Source organism: Salmo trutta, chromosome 5 (genome assembly GCF_901001165.1).
Source record: "Salmo trutta chromosome 5, fSalTru1.1, whole genome shotgun sequence".
Classification (NCBI taxonomy): domain Eukaryota; kingdom Metazoa; phylum Chordata; class Actinopteri; order Salmoniformes; family Salmonidae; genus Salmo; species Salmo trutta.
The window spans coordinates 19,554,601-19,567,433 of NC_042961.1; the positions used below are offsets into that span (position 1 = coordinate 19,554,601).

General features: G+C 44.5%; 1 protein-coding gene across 21 annotated transcripts in view; it reads left to right on the forward strand.

The window, feature by feature from the left end:
* The window catches only part of camk2g2 (calcium/calmodulin-dependent protein kinase (CaM kinase) II gamma 2), a 106,994-nt gene that overhangs the window by 63,787 nt on the left and 30,374 nt on the right, over window positions 1–12,833 (forward strand). For all 21 annotated transcript variants that reach the window (XM_029752816.1, XM_029752815.1, XM_029752819.1 and 18 more), the window contains exons 6-12: window positions 555–627; window positions 5,077–5,179; window positions 7,885–7,968; window positions 8,056–8,150; window positions 12,259–12,381; window positions 12,568–12,651; window positions 12,769–12,811. In XM_029752816.1, coding sequence (XP_029608676.1) covers window positions 555–627; window positions 5,077–5,179; window positions 7,885–7,968; window positions 8,056–8,150; window positions 12,259–12,381; window positions 12,568–12,651; window positions 12,769–12,811 — 605 coding nt within the window. The remainder of the gene's footprint in view (window positions 1–554; window positions 628–5,076; window positions 5,180–7,884; window positions 7,969–8,055; window positions 8,151–12,258; window positions 12,382–12,567; window positions 12,652–12,768; window positions 12,812–12,833) is intronic.

Consider the following 12,833-nt stretch of genomic DNA (forward strand, 5'->3'; position numbering starts at 1 on the left):
TCTCTTTGTCTGTCTCGATCAGTCTATCTCTCTCCGTCTCTCTCTTTGTCTGTCTCGATCAGTCTATCTCTCTCCGTCTCTCTCTTTGTCTGTCTCGATCAGTCTATCTCTCTCCGTCTCTCTCTTTGTCTGTCTCGATCAGTCTATCTCTCTCCGTCTCTCTCTTTGTCTGTCTCGATCAGTCTATCTCTCTCCGTCTCTCTCTTTGTCTGTCTCGATCAGTCTATCTCTCGCCGTCTCTCTCTTTGTCTGTCTCGATCAGTCTATCTCTCGCTGTCTCTCCCTCTGTCTCTCTCTTTGTCTGTCTCGATCAGTCTGTAGTTGTAGTTCACTGTTTCTAATAATAAGATTTAGTAGTCATGAATTGGATTAATTTAGTGAATCTCAAAGTGCTCAAAGTGCTTCAACAGCAAGGTGAAACTCACCTCATCTGATCCATAAACCAGTGGTTTCTATTAGTTCCTACCCCTGACTGTGTCAGTGTGTGGCGGGTGCGATGTGTCTGCTGTGCATTGATGTGTGCGTTCTGTTTTCTGTGTCTCCTCTCTCTGCAGTCAGTGCATCAATCAGATCCTGGAGAGTGTCCACCACATGCACCAGCATGACATTGTGCACAGGGACCTCAAGGTGAGTAATCCATCACCATGGCAACGTGCAACACCTGTATTGGGGGGGGGGGGGGGGGGGCGTCATCATGCCCCCAACCCCCAAATCCCTCCCACTGGCAACCTTACAGGGTCATAGGCATGCGTGTATACGTAAGCCAATGAAAACTCGCACAAAATTGCACACACGTGAACAAATGAAAAAAATAATAATTCTTCGGACGTCAGAGAGAGTGACTGGGCTGGTGCTGATGAATTGTGGGTAGAGGCACTGAGCCAGACAGTGCATTTCAGGTGATTATCATCCCCCAGCCTGTCTCTCTCTCTCTCATTCTCTCTCTCTCTCTCTCTCTCTCTCTCTCTCTCTCATTCTCTCACCCCCTCTTTGTCTCTCTCTCTCTCTTTCTCTCTCTCTCACCCTCTCTCTCACCCCCTCTTTGTCTCTCTCTCTCTCTCTCTCTTTCTCTCTTTCTCGCTCTCATCCTCTCACCCTCTCTCTCACCCCCTCTTTCTCTCTCTCTCTCTCTCTCTCTTTCTCTTTCTCTCTTTCTCGCTTTCATCCTCTCTCTTTCTCTCTCTCTCACCCTCTCTCTCACCCCCTCTTTGTCTCTCTCTCTCTCTCTCTCTCTTTCTCTCTTCCTCTCTCTCACCCCCTCTTTGTCTCTCTCTCTCTTTCTCTCTCTCTCTCTCTCTCTCTTTCTCGCTCTCATCCTCTCTCTTTCTCTCTCTCTCACCCTCTCTCACCCCCTCTGTCTCTCTCTCTCTCTCGCTCTCTCTCTCTCGCTCTCTCTCACCCTCTGTATCTCTGACGAAAGCAGACGAACACCATTTGGCTGCTATTTATAGCCAGGGTGACATCACAGCGAATAGACACAAAGCTGGCTAGCCTGGTGATACTTATGACCATACTCCAGTATTAACAATGGGACTCACTTCAAAGAGTCATTTTGTTTTTGTTTAGGTGAAAAACAGACCCATGCTTGACATTAAGGCATGCTTACCTTTGTCAAGAGCAAGCCGTTTACGTGCTCACAGTGAGTGCCACTTAAATGTACAGCTCTTATAAACACGGCACTGAAAGCATTGTTACCAATACTACTACAACTACATCTTATATCAATACCATTATTCTGAGTACATTTACCAGTAAAACCATCCGTTATTCAGCTGGCAGGCTGGGAGGTGTTCCACGAAAGTCAAATGCATTGTAACTACTGTTGCCATCAGATTGAGAGACCTCCAACGCAGAGACCAGCAGGAAGTGAAGGGGAAATAATGAAGTGTGTGTTTGTTTTTGGTTTTACTATCCTAGTGGGGACCAGAAGTCCTCACAAGGATAGTAAAACAAGGAGAATTCGGACAAGTGAGGACATTTTGCCGGTCCCCACAAGTAAAAAGGCTATTTTAGGCTCAGGGTTAGGGGTTAGGTTTAGTGTTCGGTTAAGGCTTAGGGGAAGTAGGATTTTGAATGGGAATCAATTGTTTGGCCCCCACAAGGATAGTAAAACAATTGTGTATGATATTTGCTGTTACCATGGAGTGAGGCCTCGGCCCCTCCATGCTATGTTTTATGCTATGTCCTTTGGACATTTTAAAGAGAGAGAGGGGGCCAGTTGCACTAGAGACATAGATGAAGACGAAGGGCTCTATTTTCATCTGACGTTAATGCAGCGTTAGTGTCAAACACACGTTTGCAATTTCGTCATGTAAAAACCGGCACACTGGCATTTTCCAGCCCCAGGTTCGGTCATTAACCTGTTAGACATCAGCAACACTTGCCCTTAAATGGGAGGGGTTGGATATAGGTGTGTCCTTAAAAACATGATCCAAAGTGCTAATTTCAGGCTGTGCTGGTAGGGATATTTAAGACCAACCAAAAGCAGTTGGTTCTGAATTTTGACAGCAGAAACACAGCCTATCCAGCCGTGACGCACACTGCCCATATGAGCATGGAACAAGAGGGCTGTATCACAACCGGCCGTGATCGGGAGTCCCATAGGGCGGCGCACTATTGGCCCAGCGTCGTCCGGGTTAGGGGAGGGTTTGGCCAGGGGGGGCTTTTCTTGGCTCATCGCGCTCCAATGACTCCTTGTGGAGGGCTGGGTGCCTGCAGGCTGACCTCGGTCGTCAGGTGAATGGTGTTTCGGGTTAAGCTGGTGGGTCATGTTTCTAAGGACGCATGACTCCACCTTCACCTACCAAGCCTGTTGGGGAGTTGCTGTAATGAGACAGGATCGAAATTGGGGAGAAAAAGGGGTAAAACACAAATCATTTATACAAAATTCTAATAATAAATATAAAGTTTGAGAGGAGTAAAACAGTGAGCTAACATTCCCTTTTTATCTATGCATTGTAGGCAAGCCCTGCGTTGTTTTAATATTATATGTCCTCGGGGAGAAATGATGGTGCCTGTAAGTGTGACATAGCTTATTTAAAACAAGTTGTTGTTTCATTTTGTTTAGAATTTGATTCGAATGATTTGATCTCTTTTTAGGCCTACTACTGGTAGTTTACAAAAGTTATCAGAATTTCCGGTAATGTTAGTAATTAACAGGTAATCTATTGCAATCTATGGTAATTCTGGTAATTTACACTTGATTAACTTAAAAAAAAAATGATATCAATAATGAATCTTGCTTATTGACAATGTTTGGCATGTCCATGCCATAATGTAATTCACAGTAGGCCTAGCCCCTATATCAGTGTGAATGCTACTGAAGCCATGCAATTACTTAACTTATTTAGCAAAGACAGGTCTACACCTTCTGCACTGTTGGAGCTAGGAACACAAGCATTTCGCTACACCCGCAATAACATCTGACAAATATGTCTATGTGACCAATACAATTTGATTGGATTTTTATTTGATTTTGTTATTTTGTTTCTGTAAGCCATTTAACAAACTATAACGGACTAACATTGTAATTGGAGTTGATTCCATGGCAATACATAGAACACTGTAAATACAACACAACTTGTAGCAACCACATATAGTGCTACCGCCTGTACTTATATTTACCATTGATAGGTTTATTAAAATAGTGAGACATACACTACCGTTCAAAAGTTTGGGGTCACTTAGAAATGTCCTTGTTTTTGAAAGAAAAGCACATTTTTTGTCCATTAAAATAACATCAAATTGATCAGGAATACAGTGTAGACATTGTTCATGTTGTAAATGACTATTGTAGCTGGAAACGGCTGATTTTGTTTCTGGCCATTTTGAGCCTGTAATCGAAGCCACAAATGTTGATGCCCCAGATACTCAACTAGTCTAAAGGCCAGTTTTATTGCTTCTTTAATCAGAACAACAGTTTTCAGCTGTGCTAACATAATTGCAAAAGGGTTTTCTAATGATCAATTAGCCTTTTAAAATGATAAACTTGGATTTGCTAACAACGTGCCATTGGAACACAGGAGTGAGTGATGGTTGCTGATAATGGACCTCTGTACGCCTATGTAGATATTCCATTAAAAATCAGCCGTTGCCAGCTACAATGGTCATTTACAACATGAACAATGTCTACGCTGTATTTCTGATCAATTTGATGTTATTTTAAGGGACAAAAAAAAAGTGCTTTTCTTTCAAAAACAAGGACATTTCTAAGTGACCCCAAACTTTTGAACGGTAGTGTACATGGAGGGAAAGAAGAGATGAACACCCTCAAACACACACGCACGCGCGCACGCACACACACACACACACAACACACACACACAAAGAGACCATCACAATGGGCTGGCTGCCTGCATGGCATCTCCAGAGGCTGAATTTCTGAAGGTAAACAAGGGAAGAGAAAAGGGGAGGAGAGAGGTGCTGGTGGCAGCCGGGTTACCATGGCAACCTGTATGACGTCACACTGCTGCAGCGCCAGTGTAGAGACTAATTCATCCCGACGGTTGTCATCTCTCGCGCTCTGTCTTTCTGTCTCTCCTCTGTCTGTCTACTCTCTCTTTCTCTCTCCTCTGCCCTTTACCGCTTTCTCTGTTCTCCAGGTCTCTATTGCACTCTGTCTCTCTCCCCCTCTCTTTCTCTCTGTATCCCTCTCTCCTGAGAGAGAGAGAGACTTAGCAAAAGTGTCACGCGCCCGTCGCAGCATGAATCAAACTGAGCCAGGCCCAAGAGGGCACTCGGCACCGCATTGAAGCTCATACCCAATTACATTCACGCCCCTCTCTGACCCCCAGTGGTACACTACATGTATGTCCACCCACTTCTGACACACACATGACTTTTAATGGTTCATGCCTGTCTTCATTTTCACCTACAGTACGTTTTTTCACATGGAATCTCTGAGCGAGATATGTGTCATGTTTTGCGGTCAGCGTACATGGACCTCACAGTTCCGTTGAATGACTAAACTCTGTGACTTTTATATTATAGCCTCTTGAAGGAGTTTGTCCTTCAATTCGTTTTGCCTCATTGATTGATTCTCTTCATCTGTCTGTATGGTTTTGCACTGGTCTATAGCCAGAGAACCTGCTCCTGGCCAGTAAGCTGAAGGGAGCTGCAGTGAAGTTGGCTGACTTTGGGCTGGCCATCGACGTGCAGGGAGACGAGCAAGCATGGTTCGGTAAGAGTTGGACTTTGAACATTCAAATGTACATGACATAAAAAGAGTAGTGACAGCAATGACAGAAAAAACAAGAGGAAAGATGTACAATGGCAGGAAGTCAGAAGTCAGTCTTCAGTGAATAGAAATGGGTGATCAGTACACTGGGATTTAATGGTAGTGTCACTGATCTTACTGCAGCCCTCTGGGCGAATGACAATTCTTTACCTCCTCCTTTCTCCTCCCACTCATCCCTCTCCTCTTTCTGCATTATCATTTGCTCATCTCTCTGCCTATCATCCCTCCGTCTCTCACTGACTGGCATGCTGTCACTTGGTATTTGCACATCAAAGTAGTGAGCCCAGAAGTTGTTCAGTATTGATAGTAGGGCTCCTCACCTTTAATCGGAGAACTATTTGATTTGTCCCCCCCCCCCCCCGTGTCTATCTTTTAAGTCAGAGCAGTTTGAACCTGTCACTTACACCAGACCCCAGAGAGAAACCGGGGCCAGCAGGCCTTCGCTGAGTACCCACATACATTAATATATGTTTATTAGATCAGTGCAGAGGAATCAGCTCCAAATTGGCAGAATTGGTTTTATCTTGCCAAAGAGGCAGATGTCTGTGCCCACTCCAGGGACAGACTGGACATCTCTGAATGGAAGCCTGGCTGGTTCCTTCTTGTCAGATCAGAATGGTACTCATTAATACTGCCCTACCAAGCAAAAGAGCAGTAACTGCACATTTGGTAAAAAATGATGTCATGGCTTTCGAAGCTTCTGATAGGCTAATTGACATCATTTGAGTCAATTGGAGGTGTACCTGTGGATGTATTTTAAGGCCTACCTTCAAACTCAGTGCCTCTTTGCTTGACATCATGGGAAAATGAAAAGAAATCAGCCAAGACTTCAGAAAAAAAATTGTAGACCTCCACAAGTCTGGTTCATCCTTGGGAGCAATTTCCAAACGCCTGAAGGTACCACGCTCATCTATACAAACAATAGTATGCAAGTATAAACACCATGGAACCACACAGCCGTCATATCGCTCAGGAAGGTGATGCGCTCTGTCTCCTAGCGATGAACGTACTTTGGTGTGAAAAGTGCAAATCAATCCCAGAACAACAGCAAGGGACCTTGTGAAGATGCTGGAGGAAAGAGGTACAAAAGTATCTATATCCACAGTAAAACGAGTCCTATATCGACATAACCTGAAAGGCTGCTCAGCAAGGAAGAAGCCACTGCTCCAAAACCGCTATAGAAAAGCCAGACTACGGTTTGCAACTGCACATGGGGACAAAGATCATACTTTTTGGAGAAATGTCCTCTGGTCTGATGAAACAAAAATAGAACTGTTTGGCCATAATGACCATCATTATGTTTGGAGGAAAAAGGGGGAGGCTTGCAAGCCGACGAACACCATCCCAACCGTGAAGCACGGGGATGGCAGCATCATGTTGTGGGGGTGCTCTGCTGCAGGAGGGACTGGTGCACCTCATAAAATAGATGGCATCATGAGGAAGGAACTGTATGTGGATATATTGAAGCAACATCTCAAGACATCAGTCAGGAAGTTAAAGCTTGGTCGCAAACGGTTCTTCCAAGTGGATAAGGACCCCAAGCATACTTCCAAAGTTGTGGCAAAATGGCTTCAGGACAACAAAGTCAAGGTATTAGAGTGGCCATCACAAAGCCCTGACCTCAATCCTATAGAAAATTTGTGGGCAGAACTGAAAAAGCGTTTGCGAGCAAGGAGGCCTAGAAACCTGACTCCATTACACCAGCTCTGTTAGGAGGAATGGGCCAAAATTCACCCAACTTATTGTGGGAAGCTTGTGGAAGGCTACCTGAAACGTTTCACCCAAGTTAAACCATTTAAAGTCAATGCTACCAAATACTAATTAAGTGTATGTAAACTTCTGACCAACTGGGAATGTGATGAAAAAATAGAAGCTGAAATAAATCATTCTCTCTACTATTATTCTGACATTTCACATTCTTAAAATAAAGTGGTGATCCTAACTGTCCTAAGACAGGGAATTTTTACTAGGATTAAATGTCAGGAATTGTGAAAAGCTGAGTTTAAATGTATTTGGCTAAGGTGTATATAAACTTCTGACTTCAGCTGTACATGCTTTATCATGTGGACAAATATCCAAATATCCTGTTGTGTTATGGAGAAAATGAGGGGTCATGTTAGCAGGATGAGCAAAAAGTCAAATTGAAACCAAGGAAAAAGGCAGTAACTGCCACCACTCCCGTCAGTAACTGCCTTTTACCTTGGTTTCAATGAGCTTTGGGCTGTGGTGTCTACGGTAAACCTTGGTATTATTTATTGTTCTTTGCTGATACAAGACTCAAACTATATGACACTGACAGCCACATACCAATAAATATACTAACACAAGATTGTATTTTTTTTCAATCGCCATGGAAACGTATTCCAGTGGGTGGAATACGGTAACTGCAGTCTAGGGTCAAAGGTCATGTCAGAGGTCAGGGTCAATATGAATAGAAATGTACGTCATAGTAAGACAACAGATAACCACATCTCCAATGATCTACCTACAATTAATTTGGCTGGACAATAAAAGTTTGACTGTAGGGCAGAATAGAGCTCTCCTGAATGGGGATGATAGAACGCTGGTACACTTCTCATGCAATGTCATTACATTAGATCCTAGACTTTGTTGTTTAATTCCTTTTGACACGTTATTTGCTGCTGTAGGTTTTGCAGGCACTCCAGGCTACCTCTCTCCAGAGGTCTTGAGGAAGGACCCCTACGGCAAGCCGGTGGATATCTGGGCCTGTGGTGAGTGACTCCCTCCTTCTGTGTGTGTGTGTGTGTGTGTGTGTGTGTGTACTAACCCCCCCCCCTCTGTGTGTGTTCTGTGTGCAGGTGTGGTCCTGTACATTCTCCTGGTGGGCTACCCTCCCTTCTGGGATGAAGACCAGCACAAGCTCTATCAGCAGATCAAGGCTGGGGCCTACGATGTGAGTAGTGACCATCTGCCCCCCCCTCTCTCTGTTTACCATTCACCTCTATGGGATGAGAACAGATTTGTGTGTGCATGATTATATTATGTTGAATTCACTGAGACCAGTGTGTATGTGTGCATGCACGTATGTTGCATGCACGTGTTCGCTTGCGCTCGTGTGTGTGTACGTTTGGATGAGGCCTTGGGACAGAGAGAAGGATGGAGGGATGGAGGGAGAGCTGTAGGGAAGCAGCGGAGTGGTGTTGGGTTGGGCTTGAAGGAGCTTTTAGCAGCACTCAGGCCATTAACACTAAACTGATGGGAGGAGAGGGGGAAGAGCTCAAAAGAGCCTCACACTGTGTGTGTGTGTGTGTGTGTGTGTGTGTGTGTGTGTGTGTGTGTGTGTGTGTGTGTTTGCATGTGTGCGTGCTCAACGGACCCCACCAGGGAGAGTGTGTGCCTGTCTGAGTGCACACATACCCTTCAGGTCCCCGTAACGACCCAAGCGGTCCCGGTCCAGATTTTGCTCTCGTTAATTTTTAATTGGCTGCGATAGAACTGTGTTTTCTGCCCATTGAGGCTGTCAGAGCGACCCTCCGCAGTTACTAACCCGGGGGGGGGAGGGGGGGCTAGGATACACTACAGCACTGTGGCAGCCCAGGGACACAACTCAAACTACTGCGTGAGGAATACAAGCTAACAGGGATGCTTTGATGTGTATACATGCAACAGGACTGGGCTTTGTATTCTTTCTGTATACCTTTGGTTTAGGGCCTGGGAGAGCTGATTCTACTAAATCAAATCACATTTGTTCCATAACATACACATATTTAGCAGATGCTATTGCGGGTGTAGCGAAATGCTTGTGTTCCTAGCTCCAACAGTGCAGTAATATCTAACAAGTAGCTAAGCTGTAAACCAGTTAGTTACTAACTACCTCCTAATTCAGGTTCAGGTGTGTTACAACTGGGTTGGAGCTAAATCCTGCACAGCTAGTAGCTCTCCAGGAGGATGGTTGGCCGCCTCTGGTTAGCACTTTATTCAACTCATACGCTCTACTCATGTCTTGACCGTTGTCTTATCCGATCTGATTGGGTGAGGTGTAATGCAACTGAATAAACATGGATTGTTTTTGGCTTCAGTAATTGATTTGATGCAATCTTTTCCGATGCGGCAATGTCCAAGTACGCCCCGACTTTGATTCAATTTATTTATTTTTGTATCGAGTTTAATTTGCTGTCTGAAAGCACCATTCAGTTCAATTATATTTCCTCATAACGTCCTCGTAATTAGATAGCAGGCTTCGTTGTTTGGCATCTCTGCAATGTGGGCCGATTCTTTTGCGCCCTGAGAGAATGTGTGTATACTGTCTGTGTGTTTGTGTGTCTGTGTGTGATTGCAGTGTGTGTGTGTGTGTGTGTGTACATTTCTGGTGCGCATGTTTGTTTGTAGTGTGTGTGTGTGTTTGTAATGTGTGTGTGTTTGTAATGTGTGTGTGTGTGTTTGTAGTGTGTGTGTGTGTGTGTGTGTGTGTGTGTGTGTGTGTGTGTGTGTGTGTGTGTGTGTGTGTGTGTGTGTGTGTGTGTGTGTGTGTGTGTGTGTGTTTTTATAATGTGTCTGCGGGTGACGGAGAGCTGCAGTCTGGAAGCAGTGTGATTATGAGGACCAGCCAGGGCATTAGTTGGGGCGGCCGGCCGAATGAAGCAGAAAGGCCCACCATGACCAGCACTACCACCTCCTCAATATCTCTACCATAGTACTCACTAATTCAATGAGTCTCAATCACAAAGAGCCTCGTGCTGTGGTGTGTGTTGAGCTACAGTTCCATCGGAAAGTATTCAGACCCCTTGACTTTTTCCACATTTTGTTACGTTAAAGCCTTATTCTAAAATTGATGCAATAGTTTTTTCCCCCTCATCAATCTACACACAATACCCCATAATAACAAAGCAAAAACAGGTTTTTAGAAATGTTTGCTAATAAAAGCTGAAATATCATATTTACATAAGAATTCAGACCCTTTACTCAGTACTTTGTTGAAGCACCTTTGGCAGCGATTACAGCCTCTCGTCTTCTTGGGTATGACGCTACAAGCTTGGCACACCTGTATTTGGGAAGTTTCTCCCATTCTTCTCTGCAGATCCTCTCAAGCTCTGTCAGGTTGGATGGGGAGTGTCGCTGCACAGCTATTTTCAGGTGTCTCCAGAGATGTTCGATCGGGTTCAAGTCCGGGCTCTGGCTGGGCCACTCAAGGACATTCAGAGACTTGTCCCGAAACTACTCCTGTGTTGTCTTGGCTGTGTGCTTAGTATTGTTGTCCTGTTGGAAGGTGAACCTTCACCCCAGTCTGAGGTCCTGAGTGCTCTGGAGCAGGTTTTCATCAAGGATCTTTCAGTACTTTGCTCTGTTTATCTTTGCCTCGATCCTGACTAGTCTCTCAGTCCCTGCCGCTGAAAAACATCCCCACAGCATGATGCTACCACCACCATGCTTCACCGTAGGGATGGTGCCAGGTTTCCTCCAGACGTGATGCTTGGCATTCAGGCCAAAGAGATCAATCTTGGTTTCATCAGACCAGAGAATCTTGTTTCTCATGGTCTGAGAGTCCTTTAGGTGCCTTTTGGTAAACTCCAAGTCGGCTGTCATGTGCCTTTTACTGAGGAGTGGTTTCCGTCTGGCCACTTTACCACAAAGGCCTGATTGGTGGAGTGCTGCAGAGATGGTTGTCCTTCTGGAAGGTTCTCCCATCTCAACAAAGGAACTCTGGAGCTCTGTCAGAGTGATCATCAGGTTTTTGGTCACCTACCTTTTTTACCTTTATTGAACTAGGCAAGTCAGTTAAGAACAAATTCTTATTTTACAATGACGGCCTACTCCGGCCAAACCCTCCCCTAACCCGGACGATGCTGGGCCAATTGTGCGGCACACTTCTCTCCCGATTGCTCAGTTTGGCCGGGTGGCCAGCTTTAGGAAGAGTCTTGGTGGTTTCAAACTTCTTCCAATTAAGATTTATGGAGGCCACTGTGTTCTTGGGGACCTTCAATGCTGCAGATATTTTTTGGTACTTTTCTCCAGATCTGTGCCTCGACACAATCCTGTCTCGGATTCCTTTGCCTCATGGCTTGGTTTTAGCTTGGACATGCACTGTCAATTGTGGGACCTTATATAGACAGGTGTGTGTCTTCCCAAATCATGTCCAATCAATTGAATTTATCACAGGTGGACTCTAATGAAGTTGTAGAAACATCTCAAGGATTATCAATGGAAACAGGATACACCTGAGCTCAATTTTGAGTTTCATAGCAAAGGGCCTGAATACTTATGTAAATAAGGTATCTGTTTTTTATTTTTAATACCTTTGCAAACATTCTAAAAAACTTTTTTTATTTTTGTCATTATAGGGTATTGTGTAGATTGATAAGGATTTTTATTTATTTAATCAATTTTAGAATAAGACTGTAATGTAACAAAATATGGAAAAAGTCAAGGGGTCTGAATACTTTCCGAATGTGGATGCTATGATGATTACAGGTAGTCCTGAATGAATCATGAATAGTGAGAAAGTTACAAATGCACAAATATCATACGCCCAAGATATCATACTCCAAAAAAATGCTAACCTCCCCTGTTATTGTAATGCTGAGAGGATAGCATTACATTCCTCTCAGCATTACAATAACAGGGGAGGTTAGCATTTTTTTGGAGTATGATATTTATGCCTCTGTAACTTTCTTACTCATCATTATTCACGATTCATTCAGGATTATCTGTAATCATGGTAGCAACCACATACTTAACTTTGGACTACATTAATACACATATAAGATCATTTGTCCCAATACTTTTGGTCTCCTAAAATGGGGTGACTACAAAAAGTGCTTACGGTTTACCCGATATGGATGAAAATACCCTCTGCACTTTAACCTCATTGTCATTGCATCCTTTCAAATCCAAAAGGGCTGGAGTACAGAGCCAAAACAACAAAGCGTGTCACTGTCCCAATACTTTTTGAACTTATCTGTGTATTTGTCCTTGTACCGTATTTACTTAATGCGCATCTCTAATCGTTTCTCCTCCTTTTTCTCTTCCCTCCCTCCCTCCCTCCCTCCCTCCCTCCCTCCCAGTTCCCCTCCCCAGAGTGGGACACAGTGACCCCCGAAGCCAAGAACCTGATCAACCAGATGTTGACCATCAACCCTGCCAAGAGGATCACTGCTGACCAGGCTCTCAAGCACCCATGGATCTGCGTAAGTCACCAGGCTATCACTCACACGTCACTACATTTGGATGTACTAGAGTACGGTATCGGTATTGCATTTATGGTAACGTTGGCCCCAGTTTACCTCCATAACTGGTGCTGTGATGGCGTAATCATTGATTTGTCGTTACTTTTCTGCTTTCCAACTCTTCTCTGCTCCTCTTCGCCCGACCAGCAACGTTCCACTGTGGCTTCCATGATGCATCGTCAAGAGACTGTGGAGTGCCTGCGCAAGTTCAACGCCAGGAGAAAACTCAAGGTGAGTGTGTGCAGACACAGACACACTCACTTGGGTGCACACACACATATATCCAATCTATTGTGTTGGAGAGATTGTATACACCCCTGTCCTAGCTCTGTATTCTCTTTTCTCCAGGGTGCCATCCTTACCACCATGCTGGTGACCAGAAACTTCTCAGGTGAGGGGGGCATCTGGGTGTT